At 41.7% G+C, this 12939-nt stretch overlaps 1 protein-coding gene across 6 annotated transcripts in view; it reads left to right on the top strand.

Moving 5' to 3' along the window:
- Positions 1–12939, top strand: part of GPAM (glycerol-3-phosphate acyltransferase, mitochondrial) — a 92891-nt gene that overhangs the window by 52312 nt on the left and 27640 nt on the right. For 2 of the 6 annotated variants that reach the window (XM_072339718.1, XM_072339713.1), the window contains exons 1-2: positions 10665–10942; positions 12255–12384. In XM_072339718.1, the coding sequence (XP_072195819.1) occupies positions 12283–12384 (102 nt within the window). In that variant the 5' untranslated portion in view covers positions 10665–10942; positions 12255–12282. Of the gene's footprint in view, positions 1–10664; positions 10943–11804; positions 11915–12254; positions 12385–12939 lie in introns of those variants that run through there. The other 4 variants (XM_072339714.1, XM_072339715.1, XM_072339716.1 and 1 more) reach the window with 3 other exon arrangements.

Genomic DNA, 12939 nt, shown 5'->3' with positions numbered 1-12939 from the left:
GCACATACAGATTTGTCCATAGATTTCTTAAAGAGAAAACTGCAATGCATGCTTCCTCAGAAATACTGTAGGGAGACCTGAAAGATATGTTTTGGTGTATGATCTTCTATCTCAAGATCTCTCTCAAGATGCACTATGCCAGGGAGGATGTTGCACAATGTGTAATCTAGCCAAAGGTCCTGGCACACTTTGGAGAATGAAAGCAGGATGTACCTGAATTACATCTCTCCTGAAACAGAATGACATCACTATCAAACTGAGCCGATCCTCCATCTCCATAAGGCAATGCTGCAACATTTCCAGGCCAGTAACCTTTTTTCAGCCAGTGATTTTGTCAAAAATACGTATAATTTTGGATGAAATTTGATTTGAACTACAAGAAATATTCCCATAAAGGCTAACATCATTTCCATATTGTGTCAAAGCAGCTGCATAGAGGTTATAGACTAAGAAGCATATGATGTATTAGCCAGCAGTGGTTCCTTTGCAGGAGAAGCTAAAGGAGTCAGTCATCAGCCTGAACTTATATCACTCATGGCGGATGTTCACCACACCTTTGTCCCGTGCAGAAACCTCACAGATGGCTTCAACATACCAACAAGATCGTATTCCTATAAAATATATCTTGGCGATAACTTCTTGATGCATGTAAACAAGTGCATTTTGCTTCCAGTTAATTTCATGTATGAGTCTGTATTAAAGCATGTTCTGATATTCTAACTTTGAAAACCTAAAATTGACTTTTAAGAGCCTCATCCTGAAATATATTTATCTTGACAGCCATAGCTTAAGAGCATTTGAAAAGAAGCTGTGATAAACCAAACACCAGTTTATTACAACTGTTGGTTCATTTTCAAGGAAGAGTCCAATTTGGGAATTCTTGATGACATTTTTGATAGCACTAATGTTTTGGGAATGTGGCTACATGTTGATTTACACATGTTGCTTAGCATTTTCTATTGATCAAGTGCTTGTGAAGCCAGTGTAATGATGTGTTCTGCTTCAAACCTCTGGCCTGAGATGACCCATATAAGCTCTCCACTCTATTTGGGTGTTGTAAGAATAGCTCTATATTCCTGTATACTCAGGCACAGTAATAGGAGCCATATAAATGCCTCACCAGGGAAGATAAAATAGCAGGAGCAGAGATAATCCCTGGCACTTCTCCTGGGTACCTCCCCTCTAAATATGAATCATGTTTCATCCAGGCAGATCTGATTTATGACCCTGTCTATGACCAAACATTTGGCAGCACCAGTCAGATGTGGTAAGACACCGTCTATTTTGTCTTCTTGTACAGTGTTCAGGCAGAAGAAAGGATGGGAAATTCATGGTTTGGTGGTCTCCTGCAATAGGCAAACTAACTGAATTTCTTGGGGTGGAGCAGCTTAATTTTTTCATTATTTATTTCATTTATTTTTAGAATCATGACCCGCTCTACGGTCGTATTTTTTGTGTGTTCCTTTATTGTTACTTTTTAATCAAAGTTGTATTGTTACGTTTTAATCAAGGAAGGAAAATCCAGTTAGAAATAAATCTACAGAATGATATCTATCTGCTGGCTCAAGCAATACAATTAGGATATTGTAGATGACAAACAACTCTGAAACAACCTATACAAAGAAACATTAAAAAGAAATTTAGTGAGGAAGTTCAAAGGAATTCAGAAGGTAGTAAGTAAATCCTTCATGAAATTTTCCCAGATTTCTCTGTGCTCATAGATACTTAGTTTGTATGCAGCAGTATATAGAGATAAAATAGCACTTTGCATATAATAGTGATGTGATTTTTGCTTGGGAGGAAAGAAGTTTATATACCATTGTACTGTCCTCCAAACTGTAGGTGGTAGAAACCACTCAGGGAACTATTTCATTAAGGAAAAATAATAGAATTATGTTCCTGAGTGACATAATTATGGTGTTTTCAAGCATGGCTGACTTGGATGATAATTGCAGCAAAAAAATAATTGAGAGAACACCTTGTTGAAGAGAAACATCTTTTTGTGATTAATCTGCTTTTAAGGGCTTTGAAAAATGGAGTTTAGTTTCATTTAGGGAATAAGTAATAGTAGTAGATCTGAGAAAGCTGCAAGGCCCTGGCACCACCAAGACAGGCTTGCATACCAAACTTGAAGCATGTGAACAGCAAGTGAAAGAATGGGAGCATGGGAGGAGAGAGGACCAAGAGACCACAGTGCACTACAATATGTTTGCTAATGATCTGTTTGCTTTAGAGTAAAAGTTTATTATTGCAGTCAATAAAGATATGAGTTGAATTGCACACACATTTTGTGTCAGTGTTGGCCAAAGTTTGTATTAACAGGGTTTTAAAGGCAAAAAGTTTATGATAAAGTGCAACTTTTTGGCAGACTGTTCACTAAGGCTTGCAAATGTGCTATCTGCTTATGAGCCACTGAAATTCAGAGCATCCCTTGAGATGCATTTAGCATGGAAAAAGACTTCTGCAGGTAGAATTTGCCTTCTGGCACTGCTTTGGCTGTTACTCAAGATCCTGTCTGTGCCATGGATTTTCATCTGTTGCTGTTTGTGTTAAGTTGTGCAACTGCTTCTTAATGCTTGTTACGAAAGGATGCATAGATTACAGCTCCATGAGGTATCCTGCACAAATCACCACTGATAATGTGAGCATGGTTACAAAGGTTACTCTCAGTGGAATTATTTTTGCACTCATTAATATCATCCCTACATAAGCCAAATGCTCGATTAATACAGAAGGCCCATAGAAGTTAAAAGAGGCCTCGGGAAGCATGCAGCTGTAGTTGTCCTGTAACATGGTACACGTGTGATGAAGTTCTATGTAGGAGTTTTACCACTTGCTTTTGTGCTGCCATGATTTTCCCCAAGGGTCTCATGCTAAACTGGCTAAAACACAGTAATACATAGATGGAGAAGACACCAGAAGTCAATTTACAAGGTGGTTTTGTTTGTTTGCTTGTTTGGGAGGAGGCGCATTTTATATATCACCCAACATGTTAGCTTTTTTTTCTTGTATTTATTCTGATTTTAATTAGGCTAAGTTGGCATCTGTACTGATGAAAGAGTCTAAAGATGTCTTGGAAGTTGCACTGAAGACAGAAGTTAGCCTGGAATGGAGAAGATTGAAGACACTTGAGATTAGGGGGAGAATTTAATTTAAGAAAAGCGAAAAAAGTATTTAAATCAGAAGTACTCTAAAAGGTTCGTGATTACAGTGTTGTCAGGAATAACAGCACTTAAATTCTTTCCATTAATAGATGTCTGAATTATTAATTTGAAGCCTAATAGCAAACCCCACGAGTTAGATTTAAGGTATTTCTTCACTGGAGCATCCCATCAGCACATATAATCTGGTCCTCTGCAAATGCACACTTTGCTTTGCATGGAGCTTTTTCAACTCTGAATATCAGCTGACCATGTGAATATAAGACGTGGCACACCCATAGTCAGACACCATCCTATATAGATGTCCCCTATGGATAAAGATGGAACAAAGAGGAGAGAGTGTGTTGTGCTACTGACCACAAAGTTACAAAATGGCCTTCAGGTGCTTTGATCGCTCGTTGTTCTACATCCAGATGTTGCAAGTACAGAGATATAGATAACTTTCTCTCCAGATCAATATGACCTGGGCTACGTGAAATTTAACGAGGCCTAGATATTGAAAATAAGTCATGTTTCAAAATATGTTGGCTCTCATTTTGAGGGTTAATCATGAACAGCTAACTTTGCTACCACTTGAAATATTGTCCAAGTGTGGTACCTAAGATATTTATAGCTGCAACTTGTGTTCCTAGTGAAAAATATAAATAAATTATGACATTTTGTTCCATCTTTCATAATTCTGGGATTATTGATGGTACATCCTGGCCCAGATGCACTAGTCCAGAGTGCAGAGGAGCTAAAAATGAACAAGGGATGGCCGAAAATGTCTGGATGATCCTATGATGTGGGTTGGACCAGATACTTCCTTTTTTTTTGGCCCCAAAAATCTCTTGGAAGGCTGTTCCAGAAATTACTTTTTAACTGTATAGGAGCCTCTTCCAGTTTGTGATTTGGCCAGTGCTTACTCATTTTCTCAGTTGTGCCAACATTACCTCATAGCTCACAGAAGTGTTCTTCCCTGTCTAGTGTTTTCCCTGAGGAATTTCTAGAAAGGAGCTTCTTTCTCCATCACTGTTGCTTTAACCACCATAGAATTAGCCCTCCTCTGCACTTGTTACTTTGGGAAATCATCTGCTTAGAAGAATGGCAGCTGCACTGGACATGGTACAGTAGATAAGGTTTTATACCTTCCCCAGTAATGTCACGTTTCAAATAATGCAGGAATATATTCTGGTTGTGCTGGAAATACTGTGACAAATACTTTCTCACGTGGCACATCATTGGTGGCTTACGCTCGTGGTGTGGTCAACTTAAACACCAAGGTGGCTGGCTTTTGTTGGTTGGTTGGTTGGTTGGTTGGTTTTTGCCATTTCTAACTGATGGCAATGAAAACTTGTAGGCAATTTCTGTGAGTTTCTTGGTGCACTCTTGCATTTCATCCCTTTTCTATTGTTTCTGTCACTATGAACATCCAGTTCTTCCTGTGTAACATTTTCATCCCCATTTTAGTGGTAGTGCTTCCCAGTAGTTTTTCTTGGTGTTGTTATTATTAACTTGATTATCACATTTTAAGCATATGCGTGTAAGAAATGGTGAATGTTAGCTATCTGCAAAAACAGATGTGAGAAATGTCAGAAATGAAGATACTCAGAAAGTTCTTTCATAAGAAAAGCTGGGAAAAGTTTGAGTGGTGGATCTCAGTTTTACCTGCAGGATGCTGGGGTAACTCCCACTACATGTAAACAAAATCTCTCCAAAACCTAATTCTTCTTTACCTCTGCTTTTGAGAGAAAAACAAAGAGAAAAGAGCAGTAACAATAAACTAGGTATATATGATCCTAAATCTGGCAGACCTGTGGAGTAACTTGGTCCTGATCCCACAGACAACCTGATGGAACCACCCTGTCATGCTGCACACCATATAATTTTCCTGAAGCAATGGCTGGCCATGTACACATACAAAGCTAGTAAATATGTAACATCCTTTTACGAAGTGCAAAGGCAAGAATTGCAAAAACATCATCTATTTGCAAGAGAAGATTTGTGCTGTCACAAAGTTATAAGGAGCTTGGAAAATTAGTAGGTTATGCTTCAAACAGTTAAAAATAAACACACACATACACAAACAAAAAACCACCACACTCGAACCTTAGCAGAATTTTATCCTGCTGTGAGCTGAATATCTGTTATTTAATAACTGAAAAGTTACAGAACTTCAACAAGGTTATTTGCTGCTGTTCCCAGATTTAGGAGACATGTCAGTGGGAGTAGGGAATGGATGCTTTTGTTTGGGAAAGGTACTGGGAAAATTGCTCAACGTGATTTGAATGTCAGAACTGAAGTGTAACAACTGGTATAGCCAGATTAGTGTAAAAGAAAAAAAGCCAGAGGCAAAAAATAAAATAGAACTGTTTTTGTCAGGGTACTTCAGTCAGTTTTTGTGGTGCTGTAACAGAAGTATAGCTTACCTTTTGTTTATTGTATTCATAGGTAATTACATAGCAAATTTCTGTAATGTGAAGTAACAGATACGTATGTGATAAACTGAAGACTGGAGGTCTTGTACTCTTCTGGTGTGACTGATGTTTAAAAAGAAAGTCTGAATGATTATGGGAAGTTTCAGTCCTTGCAAAATCAGTTGAACCCATTTTGTTTCCTGGGTAGATTGGGTGGGGGTTTGTGGGGAGCCCGCGTTTTGGAGATGGCTCTGCTCATTTGCAGAACAGGTCATCAGACAGGAGATGGGAAAATACCAGGGTTGTGACACCTTCATTGGAATATAGTATCCTAGAATATCTGGAGTTAGAAGGAAACCATGTGGCTGTCAGTGCTATGATCACTCTGTAATGTCAGAACAGACTCGTGAGACCTCTCAAGGTGTTTGCAAAAGACATCCCAGCAATTCTAACAGTGTCACAACCAAGTGTTTGTGCCTTTCACAGCAGAAGTAGTGAGCCTCTTCTAGAGGCCACACAGCAGCACCTACAACTTGGACCTTGCTGGTGCAGTCCCAGTGCCTCTCCCACACCTGGTGACATGTGAACAATCTGGGGATTGTTCCCAGTACCAGCTCCAGGCTGGGGGATGCAAATATACCCCTACTAAAGGGAAGGAGTGGGACACTGTGTATTTGAAACCTCATATTGTAAAGGCTTTTCTGTACTGGTGGTTGAAAGAGCCATCTGTGATCCTGACTTCCAATATCCACAGTCCTGTGGGATGAAAGATGTGGAAAGTGTTTCTAACACTGACAACTGCAGAACAGAGCCAACCTGAGCAGTGAAAACCACCTCCTCTAGAGATCCTGATGAAAGGCTTGCCTGGTGTTTCACGATAATTAAGGGTTGTGTTATTCTATATCATTTTGCCAGCCCTCAAGGATGAGTCACTGTGAGTTTGATAAGATCGTGATTTTGTGACTTATTTATGCTATGCCTTTTTTTCCCCCGAAAAAATGGTCCATACTCCCCTCAACTCTCAGATTTATTTCCATTTCTTGGTTGTTTATTTGGAGGGATAGAAAGCAGAACTGCATCTTTGGAAAGGTACCAAATGGAGCTGGATTCTTATGGGTACTTTTCACTTTAGGATATTCTATCATTCTATGGAATGAGAGGCAACTGACCTTCTCCCTGACTTCTGTGGAGATCAGGCAACAAGTAAAAGTCCTTTGGGCTTGACATAAAGCCATTAGTGGAGCTTGAAATGTCTGCAAACACAAAACTCTATCCTTTTTATAACCGATGTCTTTCACACATACTTAACAATTTACAAATGCATAACATTTTTGATCAATCCCACAGTATTTAGGGCCAATATGTAATAAATTAGCGTTTCATTTTTGTTACTTTTCAGATAAAGTCAATTCTTAAATACAACCATCTTTGCAAATATTCTCAACAAACAAAAACGGGCAACTGAAGTACTTACTCTTAAAGAATGCACTCCTTATTCATCGTAGCTACAGGAAAGTTTTGTGTTGTTTTGCTAGAAAGTTGCTTAAAGTCTGGGGGGAGGGAAGGGAATCTTATTGCAAACTCTGCCTCTCATCATCCCTAAGTTCAAAATGCTGGCAAATTCATTGGGATACTCAAGATTTTCTGATTTGTGTGTAATACAAGTATGTGTGTTATTGCTTGATAAATGAATGGTGCTACGTTGTTTCTAAGTTTAAAACTTAGTTATACTGGTTTTAATCCAATAATGCTTTCTGTTAGAACAAAAACCATTTTTGTAATGACACGAGTTACAAAACCGAGGGAAAAGCAGGGAGCACCTTGGGCTGAAATGCCTTTATCTTTTCAAGTAGCAAATATGATATTTGAATGAGAAGAAATTGCAGAAACACAACGTGCTGTATTACACAGGAGACAGCCATGGTACTCTTAACGAATTTTGTACTGGTTCTCAAGATAAGGGAGATGAAATAGATGAGAAGAAATCATTTGTCCTGAAAGGAGATAGAAATAAAGTATAGCCAAACCATTTCTACATACAATCTTATCAGTCTATTTCATGGCCATTTGGCAGTCTCAAATGCTCTCGGTATATTTTATACCAAAGAAAATGCTGCTGACACTGAGTCCTGTGACTGCCAAATTGTATATTCATTATTGTTCACAGTCACGTGAGGTCAAGCTCAGTCACTGCAAACAAAGGATCTTTGTCTGTATCTGTACTCCCTCCTCGTGCAGTTTTTGGTTTCCTAACTTTTGTAGCGCTCCCTGAGCTGAAAGTTTCTTTTTAAAGAGGATGCAGTGTACTCTTTTGTAAAGATGTCTCCGCTCTAGGAGTGACATCATGGGAATCGCTGAAATGAAGCTGGAAGCACGGAGCAGGGTTAGCTACCATGTACAAAGCAGCTCCCTCTGCCCTATACCACCCCCTCCCCACAGCATCCTCTAGCAAACAGGTGCTTTGCTGTGCTCCATTGGATGCTTCATGAGGAATGTGAACATAGGAAAGACTGATCATTAATTGACAAAACATGAGCTCTATCAGCTCGCTCTCATTTGCAGGCTGCTATGCATGAGGTGGTTTGCATCTTATTCACAGAGTGCCAGGGGTCTGCTGGTTTGCCATCAAATGCAAATTCCCTTGCCTGGCTCACTGGCACAGAAACACCTCAGAGCAAGAAGTTTAAAAAGATGCATTGCAAAACTTGGGCATGCTCCTGCTCCCACTGAGATCAGTGGCAAGCCCACATCGACTTCAGGGGAAGCCAGGTAGGGTCCCTGCTTTCTGGAAATGAGACCCAGTAGTATTTAAGTTTTCTGGCACACATACAGCCCTCAAAGATTGTTCCTTTAGGGCATTCCAATCTTTTTTCCATGTCCCTGATTCCATGGCAACACAACATCAGCACCAAGCACAGAATACTGAACGAGATTTTACCACTAAGCCTGAGGATTTATACAAGTGTGTCCTGCAAAAAGACCTTGCTGAACTGCAACTGCCCTTGCACTTATTCTTCATCCTTTTCAGATGAGTGACAAAATTATCTCTGGATTTATATTACTATATATTTGCTAAGGTTAGAAAAGCAAAAGCGCTGCTTTAAAATCATACCAGAAATAATTTTTTTTTTTTTTTCCTCATTACAATCACTATATGAGTAAAACACTGCCTCTATTTACTGCTCTTTTCAAAGCAGCCTGATCATGATGATAAAACAAGTTTTGTTTTACTTACATCAAATGAATAACCACTTTTGCAACGTAAAAGAAGGTGTGCAATGAAAGAACTAGTTAAAAGATCTGTATTCAGATCTTCTGTTTGGTGGGATGTGATGTAGACCAGCACTTCACTATCCATGGTTGGGTGCTTACTCTGAGTTACAACACAGCATGCTGAAACTGAGCGTTTCTCATTGACTTCCACTAAAGCAGCTCAGAAAAAGTTGATGTGAAGTCAAATGCTTTGCTATGAGGCTGGTCAGGGAGAGGCTGGCAATTCACAAGTGGCCACAGGATGGAAGACCAAAAGCTTGGAAGTGGGTGTCTGGCACTGTTTGAACTGACTCTCCTTCATGAGAACTGACACAGACGCTAATCAGATCTGGAATTCTTGGCCCAAATGATGAGAAAACTGGGAGAAAACTCCAGAATGTGAATGTGTTGTAAGAAATACAATTAGGGACTGTCCTTTCTCTATACAAAGTACAAGATCTTTTCTGTATGCTGTTCACAAGCACTGCTCTGTGTAATTACTCTGCAGAAATACAATCTTCTTATAAGAGCTGTGTGTTTCACTAGATCACATTATTAAGGTGTGATGTGAAAAGCAGCTGTAAACTTCAAAGCCTGCCTTACAACAAACAGAGCACCTTTGCTTGCTAAAGAGGTCCTAAATCTCTTCTGGGCCATAATCTGCAGAACACCCTTAGGAAAGCTTCAGCTCTTTTGTTTTGGATTCAGGAGAAACAGGAAAATGGGGAAGTTCACTAATGCATGTAGTTTGTGTTTCTGTCAAGTCTCATGCACTTTCAGTGTGACAAGCAAGGGTAGTTTGTGTTTGTAGTAAGGTCAAAATGGCATCTAGGATCACAGAATCATAGAATGGTTGGGTTGGAAGGGACCCAAGGATCATCAGGTTCCAACCCCCCACAACAGGCAGGGCCACCAACCTACAGATCTAATACTAGACCAGGCTGCCCAGGGCCCCATCCAACGGGGGTCTGAACACCTCCAGGGATGGAGCATCCACAGTTCACTGGGCAGCCTGTGCCAGCACCTCACCACTCTCTCCGTTAAAGAACTTCCCTGATATCCAATCTAAACCTTCCCTCCTTGAGCTTAAAACCATTCTCCCTTGTCCCAACACTGTTTTTCCCTTACAAAAAGTTTATTCCCCTCCTTTTTATAATCCCCTTTTAAATACTGGAAGGCTGCAACAAAGTCTCCTTGGAGAATATCTCCCTGAGTTAATTTAAAGAGCAAATGGGATACACGATGTATCATGTTTTGTTACTTTATACCCATACAGTATGAAGTGCAGACAGCACTTCAGGCACACAGCTTGAACTGCACCCCATCGATACTGCCTTTAAATAGCCCAGCAGCGCCAAAGCCAAAATATACGATGATCCCATGTTTGCTCGCATGCAGCAATCTCAATCAACATTTACTTTGGTCTTCAGTGAAAGGCAAACTGGCAGTGCCACAAGGCCGGGGAGGCGGATCGATACCTATCCCGAATTTTCCGCGATTGTTCTAATTTCAACAGCTCCGAGCTGCCGTGCACCCTGCGAACCCGATTTCACGTGTTTTATTTTAGTTTAGTTTAAGGTTTTATTTCCAGTTGCTCCGACTCGAGAGACAAGGCTCGCTGTGCAGTGCTGAACGAGCGAGGGGGGGGCGGCGGCATGCTGCGCTGCCGGTAGGGGCTCAGCACAGCGCAGCTCTCAGCATGGCGACGGGCGCTCAGGAAGTCGCGTCAAGCCCGGCGCCGGCAAGGGGGCAGCGGCTGCAGCCGGCGAGCTCCGCGGTGCTGCCCCCGGCGGCGGGGCACTGCAGGGCAGGGCAGGGTGGGGGCGGGCTGGAAGGGGCGGGCCGGCGGCTGCAGCCGGCGTGGAGCGTGGGGCTGGGAGGGTGAGCGCGGGCTGCGCTGTAGGAGGACTGGCTGGAGCGGTGCAGGAGGACGGGAACTGCGGCTGCCGGGCCGCGGTGTGAGAGTTCTGCTCTGTTCTGCTCTGCTCGGGGCCGGCCGCTTGTGCCGTTGCCCTCAGGCTGGTACCGCGCTCGGCGCCCTGTGTTATTGATAGCAGATCTCGGGGATGGCGGGCTGCAGCCGGGTGGCGGCGTGAGCGGAGCGGGCGCTGGGAAGGGCGGATTTTGTCGGAGGTACGTATGGAGCTGCCGCCGCTCGGACCGGCTTGTATAATCGTGTATTTGCTTTGGTTCGCTTGTTGGCCGTGCAGGTGCAGCCAAGGTCACCTTGAGCGTAATTTGAGGACGTGTTTCGCTGTCGCTGCTCAGATGTTCGTAGCCCTTCTTTTGTATTTATCGTGTAGTTTAGGTGTTGGTTTGCCTGAGCAGTGATGTGAAGAAAGAGGCGAATAAAACTAAAGAGCCGGCGGAGAGAAAGAGGACTCCCTACGCACATTGGTTGTAACGACACACACGTGCGGGGCTGCGGCTGTATGAAGGGAGTCTGCATAGGAGGGTGGACGGAGAGGGCTGGGAGAGGTTTGTGCCTGCATGGGAAGGAGCCCAGGGAGGCAGGGTGCTGCGCTGAGTTCTTGGGCCTCGCTTCTGCAGAACATCTCATTGCGGGGTGGTTTGTAGCTTGGCTGTGGTACAAGGATCACTGCAGGGCGGGTGCAGCGGGCACAGCCTCTGTCTGATACTTCTGGATGGAAGTATTGGGAATCCTTGTTCAATGACGCTTCTTGTCTGCACGTTGCGCTGCTTCGTTACTTGCAGATCAGCAGTACGGTGTGCTGAGTTCTGTTTGGCCTGCTTTTTTGTTTGCTTGTTTGTTTGGAGAGGGAGAATTGTTTGCCTTGTTTACTATGTGAAAGATAAAACTTCCATTTCAAAATAATCGTGTTAGTTTAGACTTGTAAAGTGCTTTTCAATCCAGCCTGTGTGTAGTGTCACTTACGGCATCGGTGTGCTGGAAGTGGGGGTGTGCTTATGTACGGAGCTCTCCTTGGCTGAGGAGTTTGCAAACTGGTTTGACTGCAGCTAGACCAGGCACATGAAGTACACTGTGAGATGGGATTAGAGAATGTAAATGAAATTTGGTGTCCGTAATAGGTGTCCTCTGGAAGCAAATGATGAAAGGACGAGGTTATGCAGTGTAAGAGAATGGTAAACTTTTGAAAGTGTGAGTGAAATGTGTGACCTTGCAGCTGCTTTAAGTCACACAGAGAAGAACAGTGGGAGAGTATAAAGGGACTGCATTGATCTGCATTCAGAATAACAGCAGAGGGAGGAAAACAGCTGGTAGCTGGTTGGTGTGCTTCCATAGGCAGACCTTTAAGGAAACTTCTTCAGTATCTAACTTGTACTGAGAAGTGCAGAAATAGCTGTAAGCTAATTTATTATTAAATACCTGTCACTGAAATTATGTTTTTGTGAGTATATACTTATGTAAATGTTTATATTTGTGTGTGTGTATTCATATAAATATTTATCTGTTATTTTGTAGCATCTGATCTGCAGTTAACTTGTGTGTCATGGATGAAACTGCTCTGTCACTTGGAACAATAGATGTTTCTTATTTGTCCACCTCAGCGGAGTGCAGTGTCAGTAGATGTAAGCATTCCAATGAAGAATGGGTAAGTAAAAATACTGAATGTAGATGGTCATCTTATCTTTTTCTTTTTTTTCTTTTTTTTTTCTTTTTTTTTTTTTTTTTTTTTTTTTTTTTTTCCTTTTGAAGATATCACCTCTCATGAAATATACAGTTTTTGGTTAATTGAACTTTGAGACCTAAGGAAGAACCAGCAGTTGAAAGCTGCTCCAATGACTAATGACTGCTTGGACAAGAAAATCTTCATATCAAGCCCAATTTGTGGTCTTACAGTGCCCTGTTGTGATGTTATTAATCATGTTATATAGTAGCAAACATGCAGAATTACATTTTGTAGGGAACTGAGGTCAAACAGAAAGTCATACAGAGAGCTGAATGTACTTGTTTGAAACGTGTGAGGGAAAAGGTTCATGGGTAGACCATGAGATTAAAGATGCAAGGTGATGTAACTGTTATAGTTGGAGCTAATCATGCAGTGCAGCGAGCAGAGAAAACATGGTGGATATAAATAAGGAACCTATTAAAAGTCTGTGTCCTCTGTTGAGTGAGTCTTGGGATTTGTAGGAGGCTAAGCAGGAAG

This window comes from Excalfactoria chinensis, chromosome 6 (assembly GCF_039878825.1).
Source record: "Excalfactoria chinensis isolate bCotChi1 chromosome 6, bCotChi1.hap2, whole genome shotgun sequence".
NCBI lineage: Eukaryota > Metazoa > Chordata > Aves > Galliformes > Phasianidae > Excalfactoria > Excalfactoria chinensis.
This window is presented reverse-complemented; position numbering and strand designations above follow the sequence as displayed.